We start from the raw sequence: 17,139 nt of genomic DNA on the forward strand, positions 1-17,139 counted from the left end.
GCTTTGGAAAACTTCGGAGAGCTGAGGGGAGGAGCGAAAGAGCTGAGGGGAGGAGCGGTTCGGTTTTTGCATGGGTTCGGAAATCTCACCTCACCTCACACCGGCACAGAGCAGAGTTTGCTTCTTGCACCGGATGACAGGGGTGCTGTGGCAGAGATTGCGGGGGTCCCCAGCGTTCAGACATCTTATCCCCTATCCTTTGGAGGGGTATTCCAGGAAAAAAATCTTTTTACATATATCAACTGGCTCCAGAAAGTTAAGCAGATTTGTAAATTACTTCTATTAAAAAATCTTAATCCTTCCAATAATTATCAGCTGCTGAAGTTGAGTTGTTCTTTTCTGTCTGACAACAGCGCTCTCTGCTGACATCTCTGCTTGTCTCAGGAACTGCACAGAGCAGAAGAGGTTTGCTATGGGGATTTGCTTCTACTCTGGACAGTTCCCGAGACAGGTGTCATCAGAGAGCACTTAGACAGAAAAGAACAACTCAACTTCAGCAGCTCATAAGTACTGAAAGGATTAAGATTTTTTTATTTTTATTTTTTTATAGAAGTAATTTACAAATCTGTTTAACTTTCTGGATCCAGTTGAGATATATATATATATATATATATATATATATAGATAGATAGATAGATAGATAGATAGATAAGTTTTACCATGGACAACCCCTTTAAGGACTCAAGAAATATTAATTTTTGCTTTTCGTTTTTTCCCTCTCCTTTTAAAATACATGACTTTTAGAGGACAACATGCCTAGTACCCGTGTAAAGGGTTAAAAAATAACTATTATATTGTGATTATTATTTTTTTATTATTATTATTATTATTATCAAATATAAATAAATTAAATGATCTTGGGCAAAAAAATAAAAATCCTGCGTAAAAGCTGCAATGTTAGAACCATGACACAAATAATATCATCATAAACAATGACAAACGACAAATGAGGTGTTTGGACCCCTCCGGCGCGCCGTCCTCAGCCGGTTTCATTCTCTTGCCGTGGCAGTTCCCAGTACACGTAATCACTGCTTGCTGGATGTGACTGGAGGACTCGTCGGCTCCGCCACTACCATGGACCGGGGAGGGATGAAGCACCGGGATGGACGCCCGGAGATGAGCGGCTACAGCGTGTACGAAGACGAGAACGAAAGACTGGCCGAGGCCCTCCGCCAGAAAACCAGCGCGTTAAAGTCTGTGAGTAGAAAACTGACCCGCCGCGGCCTCCGTACCGCTCCTCAGCCTCTGCTCTGGACTGCAAATCCCGTCATGCACTTGCGCTAGCTGTAACGGTTCTGGACGCGTCAGCATCATGGGAGTTGTAGTTTTCAACAGTTTTGACAGCTTTTAGGTGTTTTTTCCTATTTATTTTTAGTTTTTTTTTACACAGTAAAAGTGTCAATGCCATGGTGGCCTTAAAGGGGAACTGCATAATTGTTTACAGAGGGAATTTGTTTAGTTACAACACCAGTTTTGGTCTGAGCAGTCATCTCCAACCTTTTGGAGCTCCAGCTGTTGCGAAACTGTCCGGCCATGCTAGGAGTTGTAGTTTCGCAACTCCCATGGAGCATCGTCTTGGACAGTGGTCTTCAACCTGCGGACCTCCAGGTGTTGCAAAACTACAACTCCCAGCATGCCCGGACAGCCGTTGGCTGTCCGGGCATGCTGGGATTTGTAGTTTTGCAACATCTGGAGGTCCGCAGGTTGAAGACCACTGGTCTAGGACCATGTTTGAGAGAGCTCAATAAAACATATGGAAACGTTAAAACGCTTTATTTGTTACCGCAAATGCGACATTCTGGGTATATACGGTATCAGTTCCGTACGACGTTAACCCTGTAATGACGCAGGGTTGTTTTGGCATTAATGATGCAGCGAATTTTCATTTTTGCGCGTTATATATTTCTTCCCCTCCTCCGTAACGCTTTCAGTTTCCAACCTACGGTCCTATATGAGGAGGATTTGTTTATTTAGCGCCACCGTACTTTGTAAGGACATCATTAATTTTACTGCAAAATCTGTGGTGAAGCAACAACATTTAAAAAAAAAAAAAAGCCATTTTGCAACTTTTGGGCATTTTGTTTTTACGCATTGCACTTCTTGGTAAAAATGACACATTATCTAAATTCTGTAGGTTCATACGATTATAACGACACCCAATTTATATAGGTTTTATTTTTTCACTACTTTAAAAAAAAAAATTATAACTTTTTGTACAGATGAGTTTGCTAAAAATTGTCCTCTTCTGACCCCTATAACTATTTTATTTTTCCGTATGAGGGCTCATTTTCTGCACCGTGATCTATAGTTTTTATCAGTACCATTTTTGTTTTGATGGGACTTTTTTAAATAATTTTTATAAAAATTTTTTTCTGATATATGAAGTGACCAAAAATCAGCAATTCTGGATTTTTGGTATATTTTTACATTTATGCCATTGACCGTGCGGTTTAATTAATGTTATGTTTTATTAGTTTGGACATTTACACATGCGGCGATACCACATATGTTTATGTTTATTTTTGTTTATTTTATTTGAAAAATGGGAAGATTCAGACTTTTATTAGGGAAGGGGCTTGTCGCCCCCCCCCCCCCCCCCCCCCGACTTCGGTCATAGTCCTGTGCAGTGTGCACAAATCTCCGGCCCTGAATCACTATTGATAAGCCTTGTGTTTGCTCCTCTGTTTCCTACACACGTCAGCTTTTTATTCTTCTAAATCAATACAGTGAATAAAAACCCCCAAGACACATTGCTTTGGGGCCTGAAGATTTGCCCCTGGTGCTTCATTTTGGGTTGTGTCTCTATTGATGCCCATGGAGGTTCTTACAACGATGACTCTTCAAGTCAGACTGGATTGCGGGCTGGTTAGAGTGGCTTCTTGGTAGGGATCGACCGATATAGTTTTTTTTAGGGCCGATACCGATAATCGGTGCAGGTTAGGGCCGATAGCCGATAACTTATACCGATATTCCGGTATAAATTATCGGCTATTTAACCCCCTGCGACACCGCTGCAGATTATTGATTTAAAGCGGGCGCTTTAAATCAATGATCTGCAGTGGCTTTTGCAGGGCCATAGGCCGCCGCCGCCACCACCCGCTACTCTCCCCTACCTGCCAGGGTGCTCCGGGCCATCCATCCATCGTTCCTGTAGTGTCCGGGGACGTTCCGGGTGGAGGGTGGTCCGGTCCGGGCTGTCCTTCTTCTCCGGCGGGCCTCTTCTCCACTCCGGGCAGGCTCCGGCCTAGTACGCTGCATAGACGTCGCTGCGCAGTGACGCCCGTGCGCAGCGACGCACCTGACGTCACGGCGTAGCGGCGTCTATGCAGCGTACTAGGCCGGAGCCTGCCCGGAGTGGAGAAGAAGACCGTGGGAGAAGAAGGACAGCCCGGACTGGACCAACCTCCACCTGGAACGCCCCCGGACACTACATGAAGGAAGGATGGCCTGGACCACCCCCATTACGGGTAAGTTTAATTTTTTTATTCACTTGGAGGGTGGGGGAGGGGCCCGACCGGTATAGCGGTATGGGAAAAAATCCATACAGGTATACCGCCTAGCATCACGGTGGGGGGTGCGACGTGGTGCGGTGGGTCGGAAGTGCGGTGCGGCGGGTCAAGGGGGTGGTGGTGGCGGTGCGGGGGGCGGGGCATTATCGGCTTATCGGCAAGATAATTGCCGATACCGATAATGCCCAAAATCGTGATTATCGGCCGATAATATCGGCCATACCGATAATCGGTCGATCCCTACTTCTTGGTCCTGCAGTGTGTTGTCTACCCATAGTGGAGGGGGCCCGTGTGTCGTCTACCCATAGTGGAGGGGGCCCCTGTGTCGTCTACCCATAGTGGAGGGGGCCCCTGTGTCGTCTACCCATAGTGGAGGGGGCCCCTGTGTCGTCTACCCATAGTGGAGGGGGCCCCTGTGTCGTCTACCCATAGTGGAGGGGGCCCCTGTGTCGTCTACCCATAGTGGAGGGGGCCCCTGTGTCGTCTACCCATAGTGGAGGGGGCCCCTGTGTCGTCTACCCATAGTGGAGGGGGCCCCTGTGTCGTCTACCCATAGTGGAGGGGGCCCCTGTGTCGTCTACCCATAGTGGAGGGGGCCCCTGTGTCGTCTACCCATAGTGGAGGGGGCCCCTGTGTCGTCTACCCATAGTGGAGGGGGCCCCTGTGTCGTCTACCCATAGTGGAGGGGGCCCCTGTGTCGTCTACCCATAGTGGAGGGGGCCCCTGTGTCGTCTACCCATAGTGGAGGGGGCCCCTGTGTCGTCTACCCATAGTGGAGGGGGCCCCTGTGTCGTCTACCCATAGTGGAGGGGGCCCCTGTGTCGTCTACCCATAGTGGAGGGGGCCCCTGTGTCGTCTACCCATAGTGGAGGGGGCCCGTGTGTCGTCTACCCATAGTGGAGGGGGCCCGTGTGTCGTCTACCCATAGTGGAGGGGGCCCGTGTGTCGTCTACCCATAGTGGAGGGGGCCCGTGTGTCGTCTACCCATAGTGGAGGGGGCCCGTGTGTCGTCTACCCATAGTGGAGGGGGCCCGTGTGTCGTCTACCCATAGTGGAGGGGGCCCGTGTGTCGTCTACCCATAGTGGAGGGGGCCCGTGTGTCGTCTACCCATAGTGGAGGGGGCCCCTGTGTCGTCTACCCATAGTGGAGGGGGCCCCTGTGTCGTCTACCCATAGTGGAGGGGGCCCCTGTGTCGTCTACCCATAGTGGAGGGGGCCCCTGTGTCGTCTACCCATAGTGGAGGGGGCCCCTGTGTCGTCTACCCATAGTGGAGGGGGCCCCTGTGTCGTCTACCCATAGTGGAGGGGGCCCCTGTGTCGTCTACCCATAGTGGAGGGGGCCCCTGTGTCGTCTACCCATAGTGGAGGGGGCCCCTGTGTCGTCTACCCATAGTGGAGGGGGCCCCTGTGTCGTCTACCCATAGTGGAGGGGGCCCCTGTGTCGTCTACCCATAGTGGAGGGGGCCCCTGTGTCGTCTACCCATAGTGGAGGGGGCCCCTGTGTCGTCTACCCATAGTGGAGGGGGCCCCTGTGTCGTCTACCCATAGTGGAGGGGGCCCCTGTGTCGTCTACCCATAGTGGAGGGGGCCCCTGTGTCGTCTACCCATAGTGGAGGGGGCCCCTGTGTCGTCTACCCATAGTGGAGGGGGCCCCTGTGTCGTCTACCCATAGTGGAGGGGGCCCCTGTGTCGTCTACCCATAGTGGAGGGGGCCCCTGTGTCGTCTACCCATAGTGGAGGGGGCCCCTGTGTCGTCTACCCATAGTGGAGGGGGCCCCTGTGTCGTCTACCCATAGTGGAGGGGGCCCCTGTGTCGTCTACCCATAGTGGAGGGGGCCCCTGTGTCGTCTACCCATAGTGGAGGGGGCCCCTGTGTCGTCTACCCATAGTGGAGGGGGCCCCTGTGTCGTCTACCCATAGTGGAGGGGGCCCCTGTGTCGTCTACCCATAGTGGAGGGGGCCCCTGTGTCGTCTACCCATAGTGGAGGGGGCCCCTGTGTCGTCTACCCATAGTGGAGGGGGCCCCTGTGTCGTCTACCCATAGTGGAGGGGGCCCCTGTGTCGTCTACCCATAGTGGAGGGGGCCCCTGTGTCGTCTACCCATAGTGGAGGGGGCCCCTGTGTCGTCTACCCATAGTGGAGGGGGCCCCTGTGTCGTCTACCCATAGTGGAGGGGGCCCCTGTGTCGTCTACCCATAGTGGAGGGGGCCCCTGTGTCGTCTACCCATAGTGGAGGGGGCCCCTGTGTCGTCTACCCATAGTGGAGGGGGCCCCTGTGTCGTCTACCCATAGTGGAGGGGGCCCCTGTGTCGTCTACCCATAGTGGAGGGGGCCCCTGTGTCGTCTACCCATAGTGGAGGGGGCCCCTGTGTCGTCTACCCATAGTGGAGGGGGCCCGTGTGTCGTCTACCCATAGTGGATGCTAGAGATGAGTGTACTTACAGTAAATTCGATTCATCACGAACTTCTCGGCTTGGCAGTTGATGACTTATCCTGCATAAATTAGTTCAGCTTTCAGGTGCTCCGGTGGGCTGGAAAAGGTGGATACATTCCTAGGAAAGAGTCTCCTAGGACTGTATCCACCTTTTCCACCCCACGGGAGCACCTGAAAGCTGAACTAATTTATGCAGGATAAGTCATCAACTGCCGAGCCGAGAAGTTTGTGATGAATCAAATTTACTGTAAGTTCGCTCATCTCTAGTGGAGGTCCATATGTTTTACCTGTATGCTGGCTCATAGTGGAGGCCCATGTGTTGTCTATCCATAGTGGAGGCCCATGTGTTGTCTACCCATAGTGGAGGCCCATGTGTTGTCTACCCATAGTGGAGGCCCATGTGTTGTCTACCCATAGTGGAGGCCCATGTGTTGTCTACCCATAGTGGAGGCCCATGTGTTGTCTACCCATAGTGGAGGCCCATGTGTTGTCTACCCATAGTGGAGGCCCATGTGTTGTCTACCCATAGTGGAGGCCCATGTGTTGTCTACCCATAGTGGAGGCCCATGTGTTGTCTACCCATAGTGGAGGCCCATGTGTTTTCTACCCATAGTGGAGGCCCATGTGTTGTCTACCCATAGTGGAGGCCCATGTGTTGTCTACCCATAGTGGAGGCCCATGTGTTGTCTACCCATAGTGGAGGCCCATGTGTTGTCTACCCATAGTGGAGGCCCATGTGTTGTCTACACATAGTGGAGGCCCATGTGTTGTCTACCCATAGAGGAGGCCCATGTGTTGTCTACCCATAGTGGAGGCCCATGTGTTGTCTACCCATAGAGGAGGCCCATGTGCTGTCTACCCATCATGGAGGTCCATATGTTTTGCCTGTATGTCGGCTCAAGCAGTTCTTTTAGTCTGTTAGTATGGACCTGTAGTTACTCTGTCGATCATTGTATAGTGCCTGGAGTTGTGTTCCCCAACCTGTGTCTCTCCAGCTGTTACAGATCTACAACATTTATCATGTTGCTGACGCAGCCATAGACACAGCAGGGTACGGTGTGTTTTAAAACACCCAAAGAGCCAAAGGTTGGGGAACACTGGCCTAGAACATTATTTCTAGGTAAAGATACAGTGGGGCAAAAAAGTATTTAGTCAGCCTCCAATGGGGAACCAATTTTGCATTCACTTCTAGGTAGTGGAGGAGAGAGGTAGTGTCTGGTAATTATAAAAGAAAGTATATTAAGCGATTGTCTGAGCTAGTGATTGTGTGTCTGTATACAAGAGTGTGAAGTATAAAAGGGAGTGTAAGTGTAAAAGGGAGAGGGGCTGGAGAAGACCCAGCAGTCATAGTACACATTGGCACCAATGACAAAAAGTAAGACGTAGGTGGAGTGTCCTGAAAAATTATTTCAGGGACTTAGGCCACAAGCTTAAGGCAAGGACCTCCAAGGTTATAATTTCTGAAATATTACCTGTACCAAGAGCCACACCAGAGAGGCAGCGGGAGATCAGGGAGGTAAGTAAGTGACTCAGAAGCTGGTGTAGGAAGAAGGGGTTTGGGTTCATGGAGAACTGGGCTGACTTCGCTGTCGGTTACCGGCTCTACCGTAGGGACGGGCTGCACCTCAATGGGGAGGGGGAGCTGTGCTTGGGGAGAAGATGGCTAGAAGGGTGGAGGAGTGTCTAAACTACGGACTGGGGGGGAGGGAACCTACAACATAGAGGGGGAAGATAGTGTAAGTAGAGAGGGGGGACTTAGTAATGTACCTGGGGGTGGAGCAGAGGGAGGGGTTAGAATAGTTAATAGGGATAGGCTTCATAGGAAGAAAAAACATACACCATTGAATTGCATGTTGACTAATGCCAGAAGTCTGTCCAATAAAACTGACGAACTGGAGTGGTTGATGTCTGAGGAGGATTATGACATAGTGGGTATAACAGAGACTTGGTCGGACGATAGCTGTGACTGGGCGGTCAACATACAGGGTTATAGTCTATTCAGGAAGGATCGGACAAAATGTAAAGGGGGAGGAGTTTGTCCTTATGTAAAGTCCAATCTGAAGGCCGCACTGCGGGAGGATATACGGGGGAAACGATTATGTGAATCATTATAGGTAGAAATATATGGAGATAAAAATAATAAAATTCTGATAGGGGTTTGTTATAAGCCAACAAACATAATGGAAGAGCCAGAAAATCAATTACTGAGGCAAATCAGAATGAGGTGATAATAATGGGGACTTTAACTATCCTGATATAAACTGGGAGACTGAGACCTGCGAATCTCATAAAGGAAACAGGTTTCTGACTATAACTAAAGACAATTATCTGTCCCAAATGGTGCAGGGCCCGACCAGAGGGGGCGCCCTACTAGACTTTATATTAACCAACAGACCTGACAGAGTAACTAATGTGCAGGTAAAAGGACACCTAGGAAATAGTGATCATAATATAATACATTATAACTTGTTCTTCAATAAGGGAATCTCTCGAGGGGCCACAAAAACAAAGTTTGATCAACTCAGAGGAGCCCTTAACAATATAAAATGGGATAATGTCCTCAAAAACAAGAATACTGACACTAAATGGGAGACTTTGAAAAATATCTTAAATTCTCACTGTAAGATTTATATACCTTATGGGAACAAAAGGGTCAGAAATAAAAGGAAACCAATATGGATGAATAAAAATGTTAAAGGGCAATAAATGAGAAAAATAAAGCATTTAAATTACTAAAACAGGACAGCAGTGAAGACGCATTAAAAAGCTATAGAGAAAATGTAAAAAACAAAACAAAAAAAAACAGATAATAGCCACAAAAATAGAGACAGAAAGACTCTTTGCCAAAGAGAGTAAAACTAACCCCAAAATGTTCTTAACTATATAAATAGCAAAAGGTCAAAAATGAAAGTGTAGGCCCTTTAAAAAACGATAAAAAGCAAATATATTAAACAAATTCTTCTCCACTGTATTCACCGAGGAAAATGAAATGCCAGGTGAAATACAGTGTGATAAGGTAAACTCCCCAGTACAGGTCACCTGTCTAACCCAGAAAGAAGTACAGGTCACCTGTCTAACCCAGGAAGAAGTACAGTGCCGCCTACAAAAAATCAGAATAGACAAATCACCAGGTCCAGATGGCATTCACCCTCATGTTCTAAAGGAATTAAAGGGGTATTCCAGGCAAAATCTTTTTTTTTATATATCAACTGGCTCCGGAAAGTTAAACAGATTTGTAAATTACTTCTATTTAAAAATCTTAATCCTTCCAATAGTTATTAGCTTCTGAAGTTGAGTTGCTGTTTTCTGTCTAACTGCTTTCTGATGACTCACGTCCCAGGAGCTGTGCAGCTCCTATGAGGATATTTTCCCATCGTGCACAGCTCCCGGGACGTGACATCATCATTGAGCAGTTAGACAGAAAACTTCAGAAGCTAATAACTATTGGAAGGATTAAGATTTTTTTATAGAAGTAATTTACAAATCTGTTTAACTTTCTGGAGCCAGTTGATATATAAAAAAAAAAGTTTTTCCCTGGAATACCCCTTTAAGTAATGTAATAGACAGGCCCCTATTTTTTTATATTCAGGGACTCTATAGTAACAGGGACTGTTCCCCAGGCCTGGCGCATGACAAATGTGGTGTCAATATTTAAAAAGGGGTCAAAAGGTGAGGCCGGGAATTGTAGACCTGTTAGTTTAATCTCCGTTGTATGTAAAATGTTTGAGGTTTTTTTTAAGAGATGTTATTTTGGAGTATACAGATAAAATAAATGTATGTCTCCATATCAGCATGGATTTATGAGGGATTGATCCTGTCAAACTAACCTGATCAGGGGTTCAATAAAGTAGCAATCTTTGCAGATGATACTAAACTCTGTAAAGCGGTAAACACTATAGAGGACAGTGCACTGTTACAAATGGATCTGGATAGGTTGGAGGTTTGGGCTGGGAAGTGGCAGATGAGGTTCAACACTGATAAATGTAAGGTAATGCACATGGGGAGGAAAATTCCGGGCTGGGGTTATGTATTAAATGTGAGCACACTTGGGACGACTGATGTGGAAAAGGACTTGGTAGTCTTAGTTAATAGTAAACTTAGCTGTAGTGACCAGTGTCGGGCAGCTGCTGCCAAGGCAAATAAAATGGGGTGCATCAATAGGGGCATATCAGTAGGGACTCATTAGGGATATAGGTTGAACTTGATGGACTCTGGTCTTTTTTTTTCAACCTTATTAACTATGTTACTATGTTAATTGTGCAAGTTCTTTCACTTAAAAAGATGAGAGGCTGTCATTTTCATCATAGGTTATAACCTCAACTATGAGAGACATAATGAGAAAACATCACATTGTCTGATTTTGTTAAAGAATTTATTTGCAAATTATGGTGGAAAATAAGTATTTGGTCACCTACAAACAAGCAAGATTTCTGGCTCTGACAGACCTATAACTTCTTCTTTAACCCCTAAAGAACCAAGCGTTTTTCTGTTTTTGCACTTTCGTTTTTTCCTCCTTACCTTTTAAAAATCATAACCCTTTCAATTTTGCACATGAAAATCCATATGATGGCTTATTTTTTGCGCCACCAATTCTACTTTGTAATGACATCAGTCATTTTACTCAAAAATCTATGGCGAAGCAGGAAAAAAAATCATTGTGCGACAAAATTGAAGAAAAAACACAATTTTTAAAATTTGGGGGGCTTCCGTTTCTACACAGTACATTTTTTGGTAAACATTACAATTTATCTTTATTCTGTAGGTCCATACGAATAAAATGATACCCTACTTGTATAGGTTTGATTTTAGTGTACTTTTGGAAAAAATCATAACTACATGCACAAAAATTAATACATTTAAAATTTTCATCTTCTGACCCATATAACTTTTTTTTAATTTTCTGCTTATGGGGTGGTATGAGGACTCATTTTTTGCGCCGTGATCTGAAGTTTTAATCGGTAACATTTTTGTTTTGATCTGACTTTTTGATCGCTTTTTATTCCTTTTTTTCCTTGGTATAAAAAGTGACCAAAAATACGCTCTTTTGGACTTTGGTATTTTTTGCGCGTACGCCATTGATCGTGCGGTTTAATTTATTATATATTTTTATAGTTCGGAAATTTACGCACACGGTGATACCACATATGTTTATTTTTATTATGTTTTATATATTTTTTAAATGGAATTTGGGAAAAGGGGGGTGATTTAAACTTTTAATAAGGAAAGGGTTAATGAGTGTGTTTTAAGAGTCTCCTCTGTCCTTCACTCGTTACCTGTATTAATGGCACCTGTTTGAACTTATCAGTATAAAAGACACCTGTCCACAACCTCAAACAGTCACACTCCAAACTCCACTATGGCCAAGACCAAAGAGCTGGCGAAGGACACCAGAAACAAAATTGTAGACCTGCACCAGGCTGGGAAGACTGAATCTGCAATAGGCAATCAGCTTGGTGTGAAGAAACCAACTGTGGGAGCAATTATTAGAAAATGGAAGAGAACGTGCACAATTGGTGGCTGACTGAATACTTTTTTTGCCCCACTGTTCCTCTGAAACACACACTGGAAAATACCATATGGATTTAAAAAAAAAAATTATAATACAGGTTTAGTATGGGCACATAGCTTGCTCCTCTAGGATGTTCTTGTTCAAGTGTCTCCTTTAAACTCCCCTGAGGTTCCTCTCACTGTGCATTGCAAGATGTCTATTGAATTCAGTGGTTGACTCTTGTTTACCTTGACCACCTTGTGGTCCTCCAGATCATAGAGTCTCATTTTATAAGGCTCTTGTTTCTTGGTAATGGGGGGAGGCACCTCTTTTAGCCCAGTATGGCCCAAGAAAGGGTTGTATTAGTCAAAATCTCTTAGAACTTCCCTTGATTTCTAACATTTTGTTCGGAAAGAGACCTCCCTTGAGTATATGAACTGAGTTGACGCCAACAATGCAGGGAAGGTAGGAAGCGACGCACTGCCTGGTGACTTCACATTGATCAATTCTTTAAAGGGGTACTCCGCTGCTCGGCGTTTTGATCAAACTGTTCCGCAAGCTTGAGCCTGGAGCTTGTGATGTAATAGCTCCGCCCCTCATGATGTCACACCCCGCCCCCTCAATGATGCTCTATGGGAGAGGGCGTGACAGCCATCACACCCCCTCCCATATACTTGCAATGAGGGGGTGGGGCTATGACATATCAAGCTCCCGGCGCAGGCTCCAGCGTTCTGAACTGTTAGTTCCAAACGCTCAGCAGCGGGGTACCCCTTTAAGACTCTTCGGAAGCTTTGTTGTCACCATCCATCAAGAGTAATAGAGTTATGTTATTCAAACCTAAATGGGGGGCTCCTGACTCTCCCCCGATGGCAGGTAATAGAAAACAACGGGCTGTTGGATTTCAGATCCTTTTGGTCTCAGAAGAGTCTAGCAGCAGCTCCAAAAATCTATTGCATGCTTGGCCTAGTGTTCTTGGGAGGATTGGCAAAGATGGTCGGCAGATGAACAAGCTTGGACCCTCCATTGTGGGCATTAGCCTTCTTTCATCTTCATGAATTTTCGTGATGGCGCCATCACCGCACTCAGTTATCTTCATAGAGGCAATAGGTGGGAGTCCCAGCATCACAGACCCCCCTCCCCCCCAATACACCAATATAAAAAAGAACAACATGTGAACAAACCTAAAAGTGAAGGCTAAACGGCCTTCAAGTAGTTTTGGCAGGAACTGTCCAGAGTAGGAGAAAATCCTCATAACTATGGACAGTTCCTGATTCAGGCAGAGGTGTCAGTAGAGAGCAATGAGGTCAGACAGAAAGAACTACACAACTTCCTGTGGAGCATACAGCAGCTGATAAGTACTGGAAGGGTTAAGATTTTTAAATAGAAGTAATTTACAAATCTGCTGAACTTTCTGGTGCCAGGTGAAAAAACGATTTAGTTTTTGGAGTACTCCTTTTAAATATTGTAAATCTCCTTTTAAATATTGTAAATAATTTTTCCTTTTCTTTTTCTTTAGCTTTCTATCGATATCGGGACAGAAGTAAAATACCACAATAAGTTGCTGTCGGAGATGGTGAGTATGCGCCCCCTGGAGGTGGTAGGAGAATGTAACAACCAGTGTAAGCCGTCATGAAAGATGTTTAAATCTTCAGGTGAAAATGTATAAAAATAAAAAAATAAATAGAAAAAGTTTCCCCTCAGGTCATTGACTGTATGTAGCGCTGCATTAAACATTTAACTCCTGACCTGCTGTACATTTGTAAACCTTTCCCTCTATCCACTCCATTAATTCCCCTTTGAAGACTAATTTGCATATGGTGATTTTCTTTGTTCTCCTTTTTAGCATATGGTGGGAATGAGTGGTGCCTGAGCGAAGAGTCATCAGGGCGGTCCCTGGCAGTTTCTTCCCCTGGCTTGATTGATTAATCTCTTCCCTGTTTGGGTATAGGGAGAGAGATCTATCAATCATGGCAGGCAGCTTCAGGGGACCTACCCCTTGACTTGTGGTTCAGGCAGCATTAAAGTGATGACAGCAGGAAAATGGTTATAAATAAACCCTAGGATTGATAGATTAGACTAGTCATCAGAATGTCATGCATACTTTTTCTATCTCCATAGTGTTTTCTAGCACTGAGATATGTCTTTTTGCAAACATGCAAATGATGCTCAAGTGCCCAGGGGGCGTTTCCTAACATACCAGGAGTCTAGGTAAGTCCAGCTCATGTCCTCTTTATCTAGTGGTTGCCAGTCAAACATGGTAGACGGATGGAAGTGGGTCAGAGGGGGCGTTGATAAAGAGGAAATGGACTGAACTTACCTGAACTCTTGCCGTGCTGAGGAAACACCTTATGGGCACTCAAGCCTCATTTGCTTAATAAGAAAAAGGCTAATTATCCCCAGTGAACAGGACTTTTGAAGTAAAAAAATCAATAAAGCAGCAGAACAGCTCTAAGTAACTTAATAACTACAGACCTCAGACTACACCCCCTAAATTACTACAGACCCCCCAAACCACACCCCTTAAATAACTGCAGACTCCAGACCCCCTAAATAACTACAGATCCCAAGCTAGACAACCTAAATACCTACAAACCCCCTGAAGTAATCACACACACCCTAAATAACTACAGATCCCTGAAAAACTACAGACCCCCCTAAATAACTACAAACCTCAGACCAGACCCCCTACACAAGTATAGGCCCCAGACCAGACCCCCTAAATAATGACATGCCTCTAAAAATAACTATAGACCCCAGACCAGACCACCCTGAATAACTACAATCCTCAGACCAGACCCCCTAAATAACTAAAGACCCCAGACCAGACCCCCTAAATAATGACAGATCTCTGAAAAAATTACAGACCACCATTAATAACTACAAACCTCAGACCAGACCCCCTAAATAACTACAGGCCCCTAGACCAGACCCCCTAAATAATGACATGCCTCTAAAAAAAAACTATAGACACCAGACCACCCTGAATAACTACAATCCTCAGACCAGACCCCCTAAATAATTACATACCTCTAAAAAGAACTATAGACCCCAGACCAGACCACCTGAATAACTACAAACCTCAGACCAGACCACCCTGAATAACTACAATCCTCAGACCAGACCCCCTCAATAACTAAAGACCACAGACCAGACCCCCCCAATAACTAAAGACCACAGACCAGACCCCCCCCAATAACTAAAGACCACAGACCAGACCCCCCCAATAACTAAAGACCACAGACCAGACCCCCCTCCAATAACTAAAGACCACAGACCAGACCCCCCCCCCAATAACTAAAGACCACAGACCAGACCCCCCCCCCCCCCCGATAACTAAAGACCACAGACCAGACCCCCCCCAATAACTAAAGACCACAGACCAGACCCCCCCAATAACTAAAGACCACAGACCAGACCCCCCCAATAACTAAAGACCACAGACCAGACCCCCCCCAATAACTAAAGACCACAGTCCAGACCCCCCCAATAACTAAAGACCACAGACCAGACCCCCTCAATAACTAAAGACCACAGACCAGACCACCCCCTCAGTAACTAAAAACCACAGACCCCCCCCTATAACTAAAGACCACAGACCAGACCCCCCCCCAATAACTGAAGACCACAGACCAGACCCCCTCAGTAACTAAAGACCACAGACCAGACCCCCTCAATAACTAAAGACCACAGACCAGACCCCCTCAGTAACTAAAGACCCAGACCCCCCCCCCCCCTATAACTAAAGACCACAGACCAGACCCCCCCCAATAACTGAAGACCACAGACCAGACCCCCTCAGTAACTAAAGACCACAGACCAGACCCCTCCCCCAATAACTAAAGACCACAGACCAGACCCCCCCCAATAACGAAGGACCACAGACCAGTGCCTATAGTAGGAATAAAAGTTTCATATTGCATTCTTCCATTTTAGCCTTTGCTGCACACTTTATTTTCTCTATATTTCTTTCTTAAGGACTCTGATTTTGACTCCACGGGCGGTCTCCTGGGGGCGACGATGGGCAGACTGAAGGTGCTCTCCAGGGGCAGCCAGGCCAAGCTGCTCCTCTATATGATGCTCTTCGCCTGTTTCGTTTTCTTTGTGATTTACTGGTTTGTGAAACTCAGGTGATCGGACTTGTTTTTTATGTTTTTTTGTTTTTTTTTGTCTGTGCCACAAACCCATCATTTTTTTTGGAGCAGTGGTCTCCAGTCACTCAGGGCTATGCTGGGAGTTGTAGTTCCACAACAGGTTGGAGAGCACTGTTCTGGAGCATACTTTTCCATGACTGTACTGCGTAGACCCCCTGGCTTTTACTGGAAAATGGCGGTGTTCTCCTTTATGACTCGCCGAGACACTTGATGACCGGTTTGGCTTACGGTATTCCGGATTCCACTCCCCCGACATTCATTCCACTAAACCTATAATCGTACAATGATGGAGGAGAGAAGACGAGATCCAGGAAGAGTTATGGAGGAACTCGCTATTGCTAATAATTTTCTAATTATGAGATCGTCGCACAGAGGATTCATGGAAGGAAACGCACATTCTTCGGTCCCTCCTCTACACCTCCTGGAAAAATTCCATCGTCATAAGATTCATTATATATTGGTAGTAAATTAATGTTTTTTGGATGGACATTAAACAGCACTTTTAGCCTTTTTTTGTGATATGTGATTGATTTTATATTAAAGGGATTCTGTATTGCGTTGTATTGTGTTTCCCAAGCAGCGTGCCTTCGGTTGTTGCAAAACTACAACTCCCAGTGTGCCCGGACAGCCGTTGGCTGTCCGGGCATGCTGGGAGTTGTAGTTTTGAAACAGCTGGAGGCATGCCGGTTGGGGAAACACTACTGTATTCTTACCCATGGACAGGATAGCGTGGCCCCTATAGTTCACCGTATAGTGGTGACGCCACAGTACTGCAGCTCAGTTCCCTTTAGCTTGAATGGGAGCTTAGATGCAATAATGTGGCATCACCACTAGACGGCGAACAGAACCAACTGCTTCTGAACCTGTATACCATAGCTGATCGCCGATCAGCAACCTGAGGACCGGCCATCAGTCATATCAGCCTCAGAACACTGTTCTCCTTTTGCGACAGTATGTGGCACAAGGGCACTTGACAGGTTCTCCTTAAAGAGATTATCCAGCCTTGTGAAAAAAAAAAAATGTTGCTGGGATGGGGAAAAAAATTGAAAATACTTACCTAGCCCTGATTCCCCTGAAGCTCCTGTTTGCCTCCTTCAGGTCCCACAATCTTCTTAGACAAGCACTTGGAGCAGGACCTGCCGGCTAAGCCAATTGCTTGGTGGTTGTGTCCCTTCTTTGTCAGCGATTGGCTTTTTGAAGATTTACTAATAAATTTTAAGTTTTAACTGAAGGAATCAGGCTTCTGGATATCTTGTTTTTATTTAAATAAACAAGATGTGGCCGGAATCCTGATGAGAAGCCCTATCTAGCCGTGAGCTTATATATATCCCCTTGTTTTCCTACTGATAGGTCTGCTTTAAATAACGCCAGACCACCTAAATAACTCCAGACCATAGACCAGACCACCTAAATAACTCCAGACCATAGACCAGACCACCTAAATAACTCCAGACAGTAGACCACACCACCTAAATAACTCCAGACCATAGACAAGACCACCTAAATAACTCCAGATCTTAGACCAGATCACCTAAATAACTCCAGACTGTAGACCAG

General features: G+C 46.1%; 1 protein-coding gene across 1 annotated transcript; it reads left to right on the forward strand.

Moving 5' to 3' along the window:
• Window positions 1-876: 876 nt before the first annotated feature.
• On the forward strand, window positions 877-16,093 carry BET1 (Bet1 golgi vesicular membrane trafficking protein). The gene is made up of 3 exons (XM_056518351.1): window positions 877-1,197; window positions 12,948-13,004; window positions 15,407-16,093. Exons 1-3 carry the CDS (start codon window positions 1,075-1,077, stop codon window positions 15,560-15,562), a joined length of 336 nt encoding a protein of 111 aa, XP_056374326.1. The 5' UTR covers window positions 877-1,074; the 3' UTR covers window positions 15,563-16,093.
• The last annotated feature ends 1,046 nt before the right edge of the window (window positions 16,094-17,139 follow it).

Source organism: Hyla sarda, chromosome 5 (genome assembly GCF_029499605.1).
Source record: "Hyla sarda isolate aHylSar1 chromosome 5, aHylSar1.hap1, whole genome shotgun sequence".
Taxonomy (NCBI): Eukaryota; Metazoa; Chordata; class Amphibia; order Anura; family Hylidae; genus Hyla; species Hyla sarda.